This window comes from Ochotona curzoniae, unplaced genomic scaffold (genome assembly GCF_017591425.1).
Source record: "Ochotona curzoniae isolate NIBS_2020 unplaced genomic scaffold, NIBS_Ocur_1.0 contig_883, whole genome shotgun sequence".
NCBI lineage: Eukaryota > Metazoa > Chordata > Mammalia > Lagomorpha > Ochotonidae > Ochotona > Ochotona curzoniae.
Genome location: NW_024466599.1, coordinates 66084581 through 66102670, shown reverse-complemented (window position 1 = coordinate 66102670; position 18090 = coordinate 66084581). Strand labels below are relative to the sequence as shown.

Genomic DNA, 18090 nt, shown 5'->3' with positions numbered 1-18090 from the left:
CAATAAACCCACTTTTGTTCTTCGTGAAAACTCTTGGAGTGTTTGAGAGACGGGAGGTGGGGGGAGAGTCTTCTATATTATATTATAGAACACTCTATCTATCTATAATATATCCCTAAGTATCTGTCACTGCAGAATAAATACAGCTGTTTTGCCCATTTTATCAATGGGCTTTTTATAATGGGGCACATAGAAAGTTAAAACCATTGGTGGAGATTATTATTAAAATTTTTGTCCTTTGCCTGGGCAAAAATTCAATTTATAAAAACATTTTTCAACAGCTATATCAAACTGTTACTTCTTATTAATTGTCTCTTCAGTTATCACCACCCCCTATGAGTTATTTTTTCCACTAATGACTACTAAATTATATTTCTCTCATTCTGTGCTTATGCAACCCTTCATGCAACATTTTATATTCATTCTTATTAATTTTTCTAAACCACATAAGACTCTAATCAAGAGGATGTCCTGCCAAATGCAAATATGTTTTATAAGCTCTACTATGCTTTAATCAGCATTGTGGCATAGTTGGTAGAGCCACCTCCTGTGATTCTGCCATAACGGTGAGGGGCTGGATCAACTTCCAGCTGCTGTTCCATGTCCAACTCACCATCCCTGACAATGGTTTATGAAAAGACAGTTAAGGATTGCCCAACTTTCCCAGTACTGACTGGTTGTGACTATCTGGGGAGTGAACCAGAAGGTGGAAGATTCTATCGCTAACATTCTAAATAAGCAGCTGAAGAGTAATAACTTAAACAATCCTGGCTCCTATCTCGACACTCTGAAATGATTCTGGATTACTTTTGCTTTCATTTTTGTGAACAACCTTTGCAGAGAAGAAACAACAAGTTTACATGAAAGTATTTATCAGGCCTTTGGTTTGCGTAGAAAGCAATGACAAAGACATTCTTTGGATAGGCAATGTAACTATCAATTGGATGCTACAGTGGTTTTGACTGCCCAAGTCAAGAACTTGTTGCTTGTATGCGTTTAATCATGATGTGGTACCCCAGAGTTAGGGCAATTGAAACTCAGGTAATTGCCTGTATACATCAAAGTTAATAGTTGCCTTGCAGAATGGCAGAATATGAAATACAAGGGAATTTTTTTTTGGATCAATATTTTCTGCTTAACAACTCCATACACAACTTTTGCCAAAACAGTGGTAAGCATCTGTTCAATAAACTTGTCTGAGATGTGCAGAGGGCTGCTTTGACACTCTGAGTAGGAAACTGGTAGGTGAAGCAAGAACATTCAGTGCTGACTAAATTCCTTCTTCAGGACAATTTCTAAGGGTCATGAACCACATGTCATTGTTGCCCAGACTTTGAGAGAGAATTAGAGCTGGCCCAACTCAGGTTGAGGAGGCAGAAAACCTAAGGAATTTTTCCTCAACCAGAACCACACTTCTGTTTGTTTCTTTCTGGAAGAGTCCATGGCCTGGTATGGATCAGGCTGCCAAGTAGGTATTTAGCAAACGTTGTTAGATAAATAAGATGAGAAAGTATATAGCAGCCTGTACTTTTTCACATTTGGTTTATGACCATGAAAGATGTGCTTGGTACTAAAAAGTCTAGCTCATCACAGAGACATACTGGTTGAGATTGTGATGTGGCAAGCTCTAATTCTAAATCGCTAGAAATTGAATGTTCTCGACCTCTTATGCTTCCCCAAGCGCCTGGAAATGTTACTGGATGGCATTTCTTGTCAAGTATGCAGTATACTTCATCCGAAGGCATTCCCTCTGTATAAGAGCCTTGGGTAAGCTCTTTTATAGTTATTGTTAGCAGTTCTCACATAAAAGAATGTATGGTAACTTTCCAGAAATACATGCAGTTTTTGATAAACCCCAAGCATGTCACATTTGTTCTCAAAAGATAATTGTTTCCCCTAGATACCTGGAAACCCAGGGTGGCTGAGTCACCTGAGGGATCACCCTTCCAAGAAACTAGTTGCATCCATGAGATAGGTAATTAGTTTCCAAAACTTAGCAATCTGGCACATCAGCATAAACACTTTACTTTTCAAGCATAGTAGGAAATCCAGAGGTAAGTGACACAGAGCTGCTGTGACTTCTGCAGGTAGACACCATACATATAAGTTGCTTCGATCTTCTTGCTTCTCCATCTTTGGCATGTAATTGAAACCTGATGATTCTCAGGTGGGTTTTTCCCAGATAATGAACTTTTCAGTTCAGGCAAAAAAAGTATGATTTTACAGCAAAGAAGCCAGAGGCCCATGGTGTTCAGGTGCATCTTTAAAAAGGAAATAAACTAACAACAACAAAATGTTGCTAATGGTTTCCATTCATGTTTTCTCAAAATTAAATTGGTCACAAGGGTTCCTAACTGCAAGGAAATTTGGGAAAGCAAGTAAGTTTCATGGGGCATATTGCTTGTAGGTGTACTTCAAGCCCCGACTCCACCCCATAATGGCTCTACTGACCAGGGAGTCAGCACAATATTGAATATTGTTATCTTTCTTGGCTGATGATTTGGCCAAGTGAGCTAAGGACAGGACTACTTCAAAGATACTATGTTTAAAAACTTAATAAATTTTTTTTAAAAAAAAATGAATCTTGGTGTTTCTATATGGATACTACCTTGTAAATCATGAAGACTTAAGTTCTTCAGTGCTGGATATGAATCTCATTACAAATCATGTCTTTTTAGCGTTTTATATCCAAAAACACTTAACACATTTGCTCATTTTCTCATCCATCAGCAATCCAACTCCTTTTTGTGTTTTTGTTTTGTTTTGTTCAGTAAACCCAGTGGTTTCATATTGAATTTATCCAGCCAATTTAGTATTAGTATTGTTATTTATTGGATTGAGGAATTTAGTTTGAATTAAAGTGACATCATTTACTCCTCTAAATCCCACTTAACTCACAGTAAATGACTTCAGCTCTCTTTCAAGATTGTTTGATAACAATAGTCAAATATTAGTCAGTTTGGTTATAATTCTGAACTCTTCTCAGTTGGTTTCTGTGCATGGTCACTCACTCCTCCACATTTTCACAATTTCCTAATTTGTACAATAGGTTATTGTACAAATTGTAAAATTGTAAATTATTGTAACATTGGAAAATCTTGGGCCCGGCACGGTGGCGCAAGTGGTTAAGGTCCTCGCCTTGCACGCCCAGGATCCCATATGGGCGCTGGTTCTAATCCTGCGGCCCTGCTTCCCATCCAGCTCCCCACTTGTGGCCTGGGAAAGCAGTCAAGGACAGCCCAAAGCTTTGGGACCCTGCACCCACGTGGGAGACCCAGAAGAGGCTCCTGGCTTCGGATCGGCATAGCATCGGCCGTTGCACTCACTTGGGGAGTGAATCATCGGACGGAAGATCTTCCTCTCTGTCTCTCCTCTCTGTATATCTGCCTTTCCAATAAAAAAATAAATAAATAAATCTTTAAAAGAAATTGGAAAATCTTACTCTCTTTGTAGAGAAAATATCTGCTGTGTTAATATACTTGTTTTGTTCTTTTTGATTCTATAGGATTTAGAGTTAAGAGTGACTTAAAAGTATGATTATTTTGACAAAGTGGAAATGAAACTAATAGCCAGAGCTTTGTCCACTGATCACCCACTGTTATTTCAGTTATCTGTCAATAACGTGAAGGGTAGGATTTTAGACATGTATATCGAACTGGTCAAATTAGTAATTTTATAAGAATCACAATGTTTTATTACAACCCTATTATTTAGCTATGGAGACTTCTTGTCCTTATGTGGCATGACACTTTCTCCATGGAAAGTGTGCCGCTTCCTGAAATACAAGTCATAAAAGCAATAGAACTTTAGAAGAAAATGGACTGGGAAAATGGGATCATTTCTGTCCCCACATCTTTTTCATGAAATTATTACTAGACTTATTATTAACTTGATTAGGATGTTCACATGCAATTCCTGAGCACTGCTGTCTGCTGTAAAGTTTCTCAAATCTTAATTTGTTGCTGACTGTGGGCGGTGGTTGATATAGTGAACCTGAAATGCAAAGCAAACATTCGCTGAAATTTACGTAGTTTACTATTTTCCAAAGCTAGCAAATGAGAGTGGATTTAAAATAAAAATCACCTGTATTTTCTTTAAAGAAAGGGGGGAAAAAAAAGCCTCCTGTATCATTGTAAGTTTCTTTTTGTTAAGCTAATTATCTTCAGCTTGCGTAGCAGTTTAATTTTTCCCCCTATGTTGTGTCAAAGCTTGCTAAAGCAGTACATCCTAAAGGAGACTTTTTGAATTTTAATTTTTTTTTGTCTCTTCTATTGATTGGTTGAGAGCATAGTGTTTGGCGGTCTCATGCAGTTTCTGTATAAACTATTTATGTAAATAGAAGGAAATCAGTATTACTTGAAAAGATAACTAAAACTTTGATTTAACACTACAAAAGAGGGTACTGTCTAATCCCTCAAGTAGGAAATTGGTTTTCTTCATGATCCGTTGCTTTCATTCTGTTTCCAGCTCCTGTTGCTGATGGAGAAAAGACCCACCTTTACTTTTATTGCCAGGTCCGCTTGCTTGCCTCCTCTGAACTTGGCAGTAAAATAGTAGTTGAGATGAGTCAATTTACATAATAATAATAGTAAAGTGTGTGGCGGATAAGATCTTCAAATCTCAATTGACAACTGTGATTATACCATGGCAGGAGGTTAATTTATAAAGGAAACTCAAATGAAAAATTAAGAACTTGGAATACTCTATCATTGAATGCTAGCTGGAATGAAACAGTATATGCTCCCAAACTGGTGATTTTCTAAAGAGGCGGGTTTTCCGGCAAGATCCTTTGAATTTTGTCTTTGACAAATGGTAAATGAAAAGATTGTTTATATGAAGGGACATTGATTTTATTTGTTTGAAGTTGCTTTTCCAATGCCCATTAAGACATTTTTTTTTTTTACCACAATTTAAGCTTATTTGCTCTGCCATGTAGTAGGGTTAGTTTTAAAGCAAACCAGTATGAATTGGACTAAAACTATTTCATTCTCAATGTGTGTCTTATAAGTTTTATTAATGCTTGAAATTTTACACAAAACCACAGAAAAATTAAAGTTTTCCATTCTCTTAAAAATGAGAACAGCAAGTTCAGTTCTAGTTATTAAAGGACAATCATAAATGAGATATTTATTTCTTCTAGTAGAATAAAAAATTCTTGAAAATGAAAACTACTTCCTGTTTCTCTTTGATTAGTTTCTGAAACCAATCTGAGCATGAGCTAGTTTATTTGAAAAGAATATGAGACAATTATTAGATGCTTTGAAAAAATTATTTGGTGTGTTTAGTTTTAATACCTATCACATGTTAAGCATTGAAGACCTCACCATATGCCTAATGAAAGCTTCATTAGGAAGACATTAGTGGATTAATTCTGCTTGCTATATGGTTTATTTTATTTAGAATGCACTAAGTTCATTACTTTGCAGGTGTTATATTTTCTAGTATGCCTCAATGTAACCAGAAACAATTCTATAGGGGCATGAAGATCTAGGAACATCTGTCAAGATAAACACACAGTTCTCTAGGGTAATGATCTTAGCAACAGCGGAGAAAAAAGTGATAAAAATAGTTTTTTCACAAAATGACAGTTTTTTAAAAAAAATTCATTAATGATATTTTTAAAATAATTTTTATTGTTTTTTGATACAATTTAGTTGGCGGTGGGCTCTCCCCTCCTCTCCCCACTGCTCTCTTCTCTAGAATCATAATGTGTGTCCATCGTGAATTTTCCCAACTCCATCATGCTTCCACTGGAGTATCTCCCAGCCATGTAGGAGAATAGCTTTTCGTTGTAGGTTAATTCTTGTATCCTGGAGCCCTAATATAGGTACACTGAGGAGTAGGCCTTTGTTGTTTATGGGCCGTACCAATAACAGTTATATGTGGACACTGACAATCACAGGTGGTTATAAACAATCTGCCTCTTGTGGGTGGTTAATTAATGACTTACATCACACGTTCTTGTTAGGTACAAGTATGAAGTAACATTGATTAACACAGAATAAGATTCACATACGATACGATATGATATGATATGATATCAAACATATGATACCTAACCTTTGGGGATTAGCTCATTTTCTTTAGCATTATGGTCTCTAGTGTGGCCCATTTGGCCAAAAGGTTATGCATTTCATTTTTTTTAAATTGCCAAGTAGTATTCCATAGTGTAGATGAACCACAGTTTCTTTATCCAGTCCTCTGTTGATGGGCACTTAGGTTGCTTCCAAGTTCTTGCGATTGTTGATTGTGCTGCAATAAACATTGGGGTGCATGTTGCTTCGCCGTATAACAAGTCTTCTGGATATATTCCTGGAAGTGGAAATGCTGTGTTGTATGATAGGTGAATTTTTAATTGTCTAAGTCTTCTCCATGCTGACTTCCATAGTGGCTGCACTAGCCTGCATTCCCACAGCAGTGGAGTAGGGTCCCCTTTTCTCCACAACCTTGCCAGCAGGTGTTATTGGTAGTTTTCTGTATGTGGGCGATTCTTTCGGGCGTTAGGTGGAACCTCAGTGTTGGTTTTATCTGAATTTCCATTATTGCCAGAGAGCTTGAGCATTTTTTCATGTGTTTTTTAGGCATTTGAATTTGATTCTTGTTCTTGAGTTTTTTTGGAATGGTGTATCACATGTATAGCTTTCCGTATGTTGAACCATCCCTGCGTGCGTACATAGCTCCTCAATGTTTTCATCTCGCAACTCAGAGATTGAGACTGGTTTTGGTCGTTTTGAGGGGAAGTGCTGGTTCTTTCATCATTACTTTTCCCAATGCTTCTCCACGTTGCGTTGTGGTTTCTTGACGTTTTGGGATTTTAGTCTCTGACTTGCTTGTCTACAGGCTTTGATCTCAGTGCAGTAGCCTAGAGCAGGTGTGCAGGCAGGAGCTTAATTCTCCACACTCTATGGGTCACAGCAAGCAATGATGGGGGGTTGGGTAGCTTTGTTCACCCCTGGATTTGTACCTCCTCCGCTGAGTTCCCCTGCGGTCTGTTGGCTATGCAGCTGACCCAAGTATGCAGGGGCAGAGAGCAGAAGAGAAACTTCATAGCCTGGGGGCTTGTCTCTCTGTCCTGAGAGAATTTGGACAACCCTCAGCAGTGTCAGGCCCAGTGCCCCAGCAGGGGGAACAGTTTCAGGGTGCTCTCGGTGCGCAGCTCCTGTGCTCATGTTCACTTCCCCACTGCTCCTTCTCCAAAGGCGGTTCCTTCTGTGGGAGCGCGCTGCCACCTCTGCCTGGATTGCCCCCTATTCACTTTTGCCTCCACTACTGGGACCTCGGGCACTCCTGAGGTCTGTTGCTTCTGCCAGTGGGATCTCTGCCTGTCTCTCTGTAGTTCTAAAGATCCTTCCAACTCCTTCTGTCTGCTCTGGGTTGGCTCAGGCTCCCACCGGCTTTTCCCCCACCTGGATTCGTGACTCACCAAGTTTCGAGTTCTCCAGGTGTAGGATGCTTTGTTGAGGGACTTTTCCCTCTCCTTTTTTCCGGGCTGCCCCTGGGAGTTGTGCGGATCCTCTTGGTTCTGTGAGGTCCAGGGAGCTTTGGAAACCTTTCCTTGCAATTCTACACTTCTTGCTCTCTCCTCTGCCCAGTTCTGTCCCTCTCTCTCTGTACTCTCCCCTACACCAATCCTCCGTGGTTGGCCATCTTAACTTTCCCCATCCATTAATGATATTTCAAAACATCTGAGGTGTTATATTTTTAATGGAAGTATCAAAAAAATTTCCTATCATTTAAAAATAGAGTATATCTACTCATCTTGAAATAAATATTTTAAGACACTTGAACTACCTGCAATTATGAAATTGTAACTACTAAGTTATTATTTTCCCTAATTTGTAAAGCTAATCTTCCCTCACTCATTCCAGCACAACTCTATTAAATTTCTGCTATAGTGCTGTCCTTTACTTATTTATATTTAGATTTATTTTTATTGGAAAGGCAGATTTATACAGAGGAGATACAGACAAAAAGTTCTTCTGTCCACTGGTTTGCTTTCCCAAGTGTCTGCATTGGCCAGAACTGACTGATCCAAAACCAGGAGCCAGGAGCTTCTTCCAGCTCTCCCACATGGGTACAGGGTCCCAAGGCTTTAGGCCAACCTCTACTGTTTTCCAAGGCCACAAGCAAGGGGCTCAATGGGACATGGAATAGCCAGGACACAAACTGGCACCTGTATGGGATTCTGGCACATGCAAGGCAAGGATTTAGTCACTGAGCCATCATGCTGGGCCCTTTTTGAATTTTTATAATGAAGTTGGTGCCAGTCAACAAAGCATGCTATCAAATAGTTCACTCTCTGATTATCTGCAAGGACGAGCTCTGGGCCAGGCTGAAGTTGGGAGCCAGTAATTCCATTTGGATCTCATGCAGGAGGCAAGTGCACAATTACTTGGATCATTTTTTGGTCCTTTCCCAGGAGCATGAGTGAGGAGCTAAGCCCAAAGCACCTAAGACTAGAGGTAGCACTCAGGAGTGGGATGCTGCACCCATGGGAAAAAAAAAAAAAGCTTTTACAAAGGAATAGCATGAATATTGTCAAAGAAGTAAAATAATAATAATAAAATAAAAGAGAAGAGGAAGGTTCTAGTCCCCTGGCTTCAGCCTGGCCTAGTCCTGGCTAATGTAGATCTTTGAGAAGTGAACCAATGAGTGAAAGATCTATGTCTGAGTCTTTTTGTATTTCTGTTTTTCAAAAAATTAAGTAAGCCAAAACATATATACAAAAAAGCAGCCTATTTGGAAGTGTTTAATCTATAAGGATCATTTAGAAAGAACCTTAATTTTGGACAATGATTCAAAAAGCTATGGACACTTCTCTAACTTATCTATAAAACTAAGAGGGAGGGAAAGATAGAAAAGGAGAATGAGTGAGAAGGAGAGGGAGGAAGGGGGAGGGGGAAGAAGAGCAGAGAAAGGTGGAAAGGGATGACGGGAAATAAAAAGGTAAAATGTCATGTTCCTAGAATTGAACTTGTAAACTAGAATAAATCTGTTTTCTTTGTAAAACATCACATTAACAAGAGAAATTTTCAGATGGTACCAAAAAAAAATTCACATGAGGAGTCTTCACAAAGTTTGTAGAAATGGATCTGATGTAAAAACCTATACGTATTTCCAAATGTTCTTGTACAAAACATAAACTTCATTTTAAAATTCTGTCTTTATATGAAATTTTTACTTTAAAAAAGTCCAAGAGACAGAATGAATGAATGGAAGAATGAAAATAAGGAAAAAGAACTAATAAGAGAGTTCCTTTATCTGGTTCATTCTCCAAATTCCCACCATGGCTAGTGTTGGGCTGTGACTAGAGCCAGCATGGTCATGGGTTGGGAGCTTAATAAGAAGGATTTTCATATGTCAGAGGTGATAAAAACCTGTGTTGAGAGAAATAATTAGGCAAGTAGGCAAATCTTACTATGAAGTTTAGAATATGGCTAAAATAAAAACCATATAACATGTCATTATTTTTAAGTCCTTAGCAACTAGCTAAAGTATGTATTATGCATATAGAGTAACATATTTATTTGATTCTTAGTATTAAAAAAAACCTGCTGCAGTTCAATTATAAACAAGTATGCAGTCTTTTCACAAATGAGGACATCAGGGCAGGGAGCCTTTAAGCCCAAAGTCACATGAATAACACCAGTAAGACACGGATTTAGGTGCATAGTATTGTACTCCAGATACCTGTAATGCCCTGACATTGAGAGCACAGGCACATTAGAAGAGCAAAAACCCATGGAAGAGTGTATCAGCAACGCAAGTTGTTTGAACATGTGGAAATCCTCACCTTGTATCTGCTGGAATCCCTTATGGGTGCTTGTTTGTGTCCTGGCTACTCCATGTCCCATCCAACTTCCTGTTTGTGGCCTGGGAAAGCAAGTAAAGGTTGGTTCAAAGTCTTTGGACCCTGCACCCATATGGGAGACCCGGAAGAAGCTCCTGGCTTCTGGCTTCAGATCGGCTCAGCTCCGGCCTTGCAGCCACTTGGGGAGTGAACCAGCCGATGGAAGGTCTTTCTGTCTTTCCTGCTCTCTGTAAATCTGCCTTTCCAAGAAAAATAAATAATACTTAAAGAAAAGAAGGTATAGGAACAATATAAGGTGACTATAATTGATTGGGTTGATGACCAGCCAATTTAAAGATAAAACTGTAGTAAAATATCTATAACACGGTTTATGCTTAGGCATCAAGTTTGATGCAGGACATTGCCAGTGAAATATTTATCAAATAGGATGAAAAAAAAGTTAGCATCATGAAATACTTCAGTTCTAAGCACAACCTTGACATTGATTTGAATGAATCTTTTTTTGTTTTGTTTTGTACAATTAACTTCACATCCAAGTTGCAATTTAATTTGAATAAACAAATAGAATACTACATTGGCTTACACAGCATCCTCACCTATTCTTCTGAGTTGTTAAAGAAAGATGGAGGCTCTGGATAATGACTGACTGAACTCACCAAGCATTGGCTAGGACTGGGTTATGAGTGGTAGAAAATGAAGGTTTACTTTTAGATAAGGCTTCATAAATAACGTTACTTTTCTGTAACACGTATTTATTATCTGAATAATAAAGGATTGCATTGAATCTCCAGGAATATTTTTAGACTTTTATTTATTTGTTTGTTTATATTTGGCCTCACTGCACACTCTTCTGTTCTCCTGTTCTTGTAGAATACTTTCAAGGACCTGCACAAACCCAGAGAGGTAGCAAGAATAGGGTTCCTCTTTACAATGATCTCTTTTCTAAAAGATCTGTCTGATTTACTTTTCCTCTTTATTCTCTGTGTAGCTCCAACTCAGGAAGGAAAGTAGATGGGTATGTGAGCATCTGCATAGCTTTTCTTTGTGCTGATTCCTATAGAAATGCAAAATGCAAGATGGACACTCTCTTCATTTTTAATTTTTAAAAGATTAGTGCTGCCTGTGAGTTTTAATGTACTTTCCCTCTGCTGCTTTTAGTGTCTACTTTTTTATTTTAAAAGCCTAATACCGGGCTGTGAGGATTTCTAATGAAGCTTAAGAAAAACATGCAAAGGTTGAAAGTGTATTCCTGACACCCATCCCATTTCTTGAAACAGAAGGGCTGATTTTTAGAATATGAAAAATAATTTGAAATAGCATTGCTCTTCCATTTCTCTTCCTCTCACTTCCTCCTCTGTTTATTTCTTTGTTTTCCTCAGTTTTCAACTGAACCTAAAAGACCCAATTGTTGGTTCTTTCTCCTAGGTCTCAGTACTCAGGGTTAGTGGCATGTGAAGACTAACACTCCTGTAAGAGTTCCTACAAGCACAATCATAATGAATGTACTTCATAATGAATGAAGCCCAATTTCTGCTATAGAAATAAACATGTATTAACAAGGAGATTAAGCGATTTTAACCTCTCCTTCATTGTTTTAGGAATCTGAAAAATGTATAGCAAAAATTGTTTCTCTGGAGCCAATATGATAGTATTTCAATGGGCAGCTCGCCAGCTCTCAGAATTAGTTGACTAAGAACTGTTGGAGCTAAATAGTAGTACCTACCTGATGTTGTTCTTTTAGGGATAACGGGAATTAATAAACAAATTTCTAAGAGTATGGGCATGGTCAACTATGTGTTAACTATTATTATTCATTGTGAAGGCCTCTTAGATTCATGTAATCTGTTCAAGTAGAAGTGTGTCTATAAATGATTTTGGCTAATCCAGATATCTTGCATATCAAGAATTTCAACAAAGAGTACGCACTCGTAAATTCCTTTACATTAACTGACAACCTGATAGTTTCACCTGTTTGCAGCATATATTCTAACTAATATGAAAAGTTTCATCATGATGGACAAAGATAATACATCAAGACTTCTAGAAACTACCTCCAAGTTTTATAAATCTGACTGAGAAGTTGGCACATCAATCCTGATGAATGCACTTATTCTAATGAATGTGGTAGAATTCGATGCTAACCCACACAGTTGTCACACTGTCTGCGCTGAAACATTTAGGAATGAATTGTTAGTAATCAAACATCATGTTTCTTCCAACCAATGCTTTACTTATCTAAAAGGTTTATTCGATACTGCCTCAGTTTCCCTAGATTATATGATTCCAAGCCAACAAGATTCTAATTAAAGAGTAAGCAGAGTTTTTATTTTTTTCTTCATCCAGACTAGGCATGAGGATTAACCACAAGACTTTTTTTCACCATGTGAAAAGAGAATTACTCTCTGTTCCACAAAATTGCAACCATTTATAACAAGTGCTGCAGCATCAGTATCATGCCATCCACATTGGAACCTTCTAAAGTATTGCCAAGGTGCCCTAGGCATCTGCCTGAAAGACTGTAACTACAATCTCTTCTTCCGAAGTAGTCATAAATATTTTCTTTTCAGCTCTTGAGACTGCAGTAAAACTAAGATTTCTGGCCTATTCTTTCTCTAACCCCACTTTTATCTCTCAAGGCCCCCAGACAACAGAAGGCAGGCGGGGAAGCCTGTTCTTCATTGAATTCACTTAGGAAAGAAGTTCAGACTCCTCCACATTTACTCTGATCCTGTGGCTTTACTTTATACAAACCATTCTCCCAACTCCCATCCCATCCTTCCCGAGCAATTAGGAGATAGCAAACACGGTTGTTTCTACGCATTTATTGTTCACAGATTCACTAAAGGATATTTGTAATACCAAATTAATACTTATGGCAGTTTGCCAGTCATTAATAAATATTAGGAGGATGACAAAAAATTTTAGTCCCTGACTCAAATGTGCCTGTGTAAGGCTGAATAAGGCAACTCTCCTTGTTTGGCTCTTACTGTAAACCTGTACTCTGCTTGTTATCTATTTACTACCACATTTGTCATGTTTTAATGCTTTTTATTGATGATTTTTTGCTGCTTACAATGACTGCTAAGTCTCCTGTCCCAGTGCTACTTATATTCTTAAGTACAAGAATCCTGTAATGCATGCATTAAATGCATATTTTAAATAGGCTATATTCATGAATGAGAGTGTTACTGTCCATGAATTCAGTGTTAAAAAATTAACAGTATATATTAAATAATACATACTTAAACAGAAATTCATGTGAAACAAGGTTATGTATGGGTCAGTTGTTCAAAATGTTTTGACCAAAAGCTCTTGGAAATGTAATCCTGCATTTCCTCTTAAGGAGTGATAATTCATTATTCGTATTTGTGAATTCGGTGTTGATGGTGAGTTTTTAAACCATCATTACCGTAAATGAGAAGTTTATACCAAGAGACAAAGTTATGTTTCACATATACTGGGCACTAGAGGGAGTACGAACGAAGACAATTCCTGTCCCTGTTAGGAATCTACAATCTAGTTAAAGGGGAAAGGACAAATTAGCAACATAAATGAGGTTATTGTAGAAGAATGAAACACCCTACATTTCTTCTAGGTGAAAGGGAGCTGACTGCACTGAACGTGCTAATCAGCTCAAATACATAGATTACATAGATGAGAAGAGAGATGGAATTCATACTTTAATTGTAAGGAACATTTGATCTTTTAAAAAGTACTCTAACATTAAATATTACATTATATCCTTTATGCCCCGTGGCATTGTTAGGAAAAATAGGAACATGACTATTTTATAAAGGAAGCCACAAAGCCTCAGGGAGAAGCTGAATAACTGATGTGATATAGCCAGTAATTGGTGACACAGAGAGTGGAGCAGAGGTTTGCTAACTTGTAATCCAGTTCTCTTTCCTTGCTGACATGTGAGAAGTCACATTCAGAATGCAGAGATGTAGTCTTCAGGACATAATGTCAGCATGACTTTCATTTCCCTTTTGAAGCTCAATTGGATGTTTTAAAAATGAGTACTGACATTCCTACCAGTGAATTAAAAATACACATTTCACACACAAGCACACACACATCAACCAAAAGTAAGAAAATAGCCAGGGACAATGGCAAAAGCAGACCAACATTGAATCTGGATTCTGTCTTTTGAGTGGCTGAAGGAGGTTAGGAGACATGTCATATTCAAGCCAATTAAAACACCTCTAGCAAGACTACACCATTTCAGTTAAAGTAATAAAGCTGACTATTCATAGTCATAGATTCATTTAACAATGGATGGAAAGCATTTCTAAAAAAATTACAGCTGTACTGCACATGTGCGGACTATTTTTGTCATTGCTGCTTAAATGATATAACAGCCATTTGCGTAACATTGTCATAGTATTATTTATTATAAATAATTTAGAGTTGGTTTAAAATATAGAGAAGACTGTATTGAGGTTATTTGCAAATCGTGTACCATTTTATAGAAGGGAATTGAGCATCTGTGGAGTTTAGGATTTGAGGAAAATCTGGAATCAATCCACAGGAGATTCAAAGAGACAAGGTACCATCCCATTAAGGAATTGCAGCTTTATTAAAATCAAACTCTGACGGGAATCAGACGTTGGATGACTACTGCCCACCTGATATGGGGCCCTGGCTGCTTACATAGCAGGCATCAGCATATTTTCCAGTGTAAATGACTGCTTGAGTGAGCTGATGATTTCAGTCAAACCCTCCCAGTATTACTGCTTTTCTGCAAAGGAGTTTGCAGGTTGTTGGTTGATCACATAGAAGGTGAGAAGCTGGTGAGAACTGTGTATTCAGAACTGTTTGCTTTTGCATAAAGACTTAAAAATATGCAGCCGCTGGACAGGTCATCGTTTTTACTGTGTTTCTGGAAAGGGGGTGGGAAGTGGTTCAGTTATTGTCCTGAGAGATAACTTCTAGCCTGCGGTGACTGTGACCCTGGGACCCAAGCCCGCTTGCATTGTTGGTCTACCCTTCCAGTGTGTGTTGGCTTTGCTGCTTTTTCTCTGGAGCACACGGGCTCCTGCTCAGTGTGCAGGTGTCACCAGCGTTAGATGGATGCCCGGTTTTCCTTGGGGTCTTAGATCTAGGAATGCTGTTTCCTAGTGGTTTTGTTTTGTTTTGTTTTTCCTTATGAGACAGGAAGATCACACAAGCTGGACTTCTTCCCTTCATGCATCCCTTTCCACTCCTGAGTTTTTGTCCCCGGAACTTCCACTGCCTTACATGAGTGTGAAGGGTTCTCTGTCAGGAGACACATCTGTCATGAACAGGTCCATCAGAACTGATGCCTGAGTAGATGATGTCAGGCCATATTTAGTAGTTTGGGTTTGAACTCCTGGTGGAACAAGTTTGGTCCAATAAAAAGAGCTGAAATCTTTTTCCTCTGGGGAGCTCTCAAGACACTGGTTACAGCTAAACCATAGGGGTAGAGGCGCGGTGTTGTGCGCCCTGATAATTCGGATTGAGGGATCACCTGTCTGAGGAAGCAGAGTTGCTGTTTTAGGTGTTGCGGGCATCGCAGTCCACGTGTCCCTTTGATGTGTGGAGAACGCGAGGGAGCGGCAGAGCAGGGCGGTTTTTGCGGGAAGCTGGACCTGCCTCCCTCGTTACATAGGCTCGTCCTCTGCATTGCATCCGAGCCTCGGTGATTTGCTGTTTGGAGACTGCAGATTTGCATAGAGCCCCTTGCTTCGCCAGCGTGTGTGATTTTCTTTTTCTTCTTCTTTTTTCTTTTTCTTCTTTTTTCTTCCCCCCTTCCTTTCTCTGCTTCTCCCACGCGCGCTCGGCTGCTTCCTCTTTTCCTCAGCCCTCTCTCCTCGTTCGATTCCTGCTTCCTGGCTAAGAGCGCACTCTTCTTTCTGAACCCCTCGCCGGGCGTCAGTGTCAGGAGGCGGCGGACGCGGAGATTGCCTCGGGAGCAGGCGATGCGCGCCGCTGCTCCGCGCGCTGCCCGGAGGAGGCTGGCACGAGCGGGCGAAGCGGCCAGGGCTGCATGGAGGGAAGGGGTACCTCGCTTCCATGGGGTCTGCTTCTCCCTTGAAAGGAGGTTGGGCCGGCGAAGTGGCCTCCCCAGTCCCGGCGCACAATGCTAAACGGATATATCTAGTGTCTTCGTACCGGATGGCTGTCATGTAGAAGTGAGGACCCTTCAGAAGGAGCTTTAAACAATCTCCTGGCTCCCCACCTCTGGCACGCACTCGCGCCCGCAACTCTTGGGGAGTAGCTCTCGGAGAGCCTGGAGCCTTGGAAGTCCGGGTGCAGCCCCCCGCACCGCGCCTGCTGCTTTTCCCTGGAGCTACCTCTACTGACGAACCTCCCGCCAGCTGCATTTGCCTCGGCTATGTTTCGGATTGTTTGGGGCGCACGGCACGGCGGACTCCCGGACCCTGAGAAGACTGTCCGAAGGCGGGAGAGGATGGGTGCCTTGGCGCGGTGAGGCGGCCGGCCCCGCAGCCCAGCCCGTGCCCCGCTCCCGCGCACCCTTTCCTCTCCCCGCGCCCCAAACTTTGCCTCCCGCTGCGGCTGCCCCTCTGCGGGCGCCCCGCTATGGACCGGAGGATGCTCCGGTGCGGTGCCGAGCTTGGCTCGCCCGGAGGCAGCGGCGGCGGTGGCGGCGCAGGGGGGCGCCTGGCCCTGCTTTGGATAGTTCCGCTCACCCTCAGCGGCCTCCTAGGAGTGGCATGGGGGGCGTCCAGTTTGGGAGCGCACCACATCCACCATTTCCATGGCAGCAGCAAGCATCATTCAGTGCCTATTGCAATCTACAGGTCACCGGCATCCTTGCGAGGTGGACACGGTGGGTCTGCGATGCCAAGTTCTCTCGGGTTAGCCCCTCGTGTCGCCCCTTTCAACCCTGCCTTCGCTTCAGGGCCCCTACGGCTCGGAGGAACTGGGAACTCAGGGAAAGGGAGACGCATTTGGGTGTGTTTGTGGGATCCACTTATCTCTTTGAAGACAATAGAAGCGGATGGGGGAAGGTGTCGCGGGCGCTGGTGGTGAGGGCGGGAGGGGCGTTCCCCTTCAAGGTGCGGCGACACAGACGTGGGCACCTGTGAAAAATACTAGCTGGGGGAAAAAAAATACTAGCCGGGGAAGAGGGCTGTCGCTCACCGGAAGGTCACTGGGTGGCCCGATGCTCAGTCCGGGGGACCTGAGTACTGGAGAGGAGGGCTCTGCAGAACCTTTTGTCTACTGTGCACGGTGCCCCACCTCCTGCCCAGCTTCCCGAGTCTGGGGGAGGGAGAGGCTCCTGCCCGCACATTCCTCCAAAGTGTGCCCAGACTACAGAGGCAGAGAAGTGGTCCTGGGACTCACTCAACAGGAGGCTGGTCCCTTCTGCCCACGCCTCCTCCCTTCATTGGAGAAGGCTGCAGGATAACCGAGGCACCCTCTCCAGGGCTGGCCTGACCCTACCTGAGGCCCCGAAGGGACCCATGCATAACATTCCTCTTCCGTGGACCCAAACACGTGTGCTTTTCTCTTCGCTTGAGGATGTGGCTCAATTTTATTCTAAATTGAACAGAGTGAGGTTTGGCTACACCAACCAGTCTCCCTGGGTTTTATGTCTAAAGGCTGAGGAGGAAGGAGGGCAGGCTTCCTACCAGGCAGGCAAGGTTTTGTTTGAGTCAGTATTTCCTGCACTAAGCCAAGGGGTCTACCCTGAGGAGAAGTTAGAGTGGAGAGAAGCTGTTCTCCCCTCCAAGTCCATTGTAAAGAGTGATGTGTAGGGACAAGCATTGGTTTGCAGGGTTCTTGTCTGCAGAGAATACCAACAATGTGATAAATGCCATTTCAGATGAATACCAATTACAGATGCCCTGAGTGGCATGCATGGATAGATGATAGATAGATAGATAGATAGAGCAGGCACCAAAGGCATGGCATCATTTTCAGAGCCTTTCCTCCACTCTCAAGGTCCCTTCACCCTGAGGACAGTGCACTGAAGGCTGTGGGTACACGTCTTCATTTGTGCTCCTAGGGTCGGTTCCCCTTTCAGACCTCACATACCCCTGGAGACCTTCTCACCGTGTAATTACTCTCTCACCAGCAGCGCCTGTGCTTCCAGGGCGGCCCCTCCTCCAGGGGGCAGGATTACTACCTGGGCGCAGTTCTTAGAAATGAGACCCCAGGGCACAGTGTAACCGAAAAGACACCAGGTCTCCCGGGCAACGCGTCTTTGGATGTGAAGTAGAAGGTACTTCAGACAGGTCCTAGGACATGGTGCCTTCCCTCCCTCCCCTCGTTTGGCCTCAAGACTCTCC

The 18090-nt window shown here is 41.5% G+C and overlaps 1 protein-coding gene across 22 annotated transcripts in view; it reads left to right on the top strand.

Moving 5' to 3' along the window:
• NRXN1 (neurexin 1) overlaps positions 1–18090 on the top strand; it is a 1050610-nt gene that overhangs the window by 634695 nt on the left and 397825 nt on the right. For 3 of the 22 annotated variants that reach the window (XM_040993731.1, XM_040993729.1, XM_040993728.1), the window contains exon 1: positions 16376–16625. The exons of 18 other annotated variants lie outside the window; for them this stretch is intronic. In XM_040993731.1, the coding sequence (XP_040849665.1) occupies positions 16376–16625 (250 nt within the window). Of the gene's footprint in view, positions 1–15551; positions 16626–18090 lie in introns of those variants that run through there. One more of the 22 variants, XM_040993730.1, reaches the window with a different exon arrangement.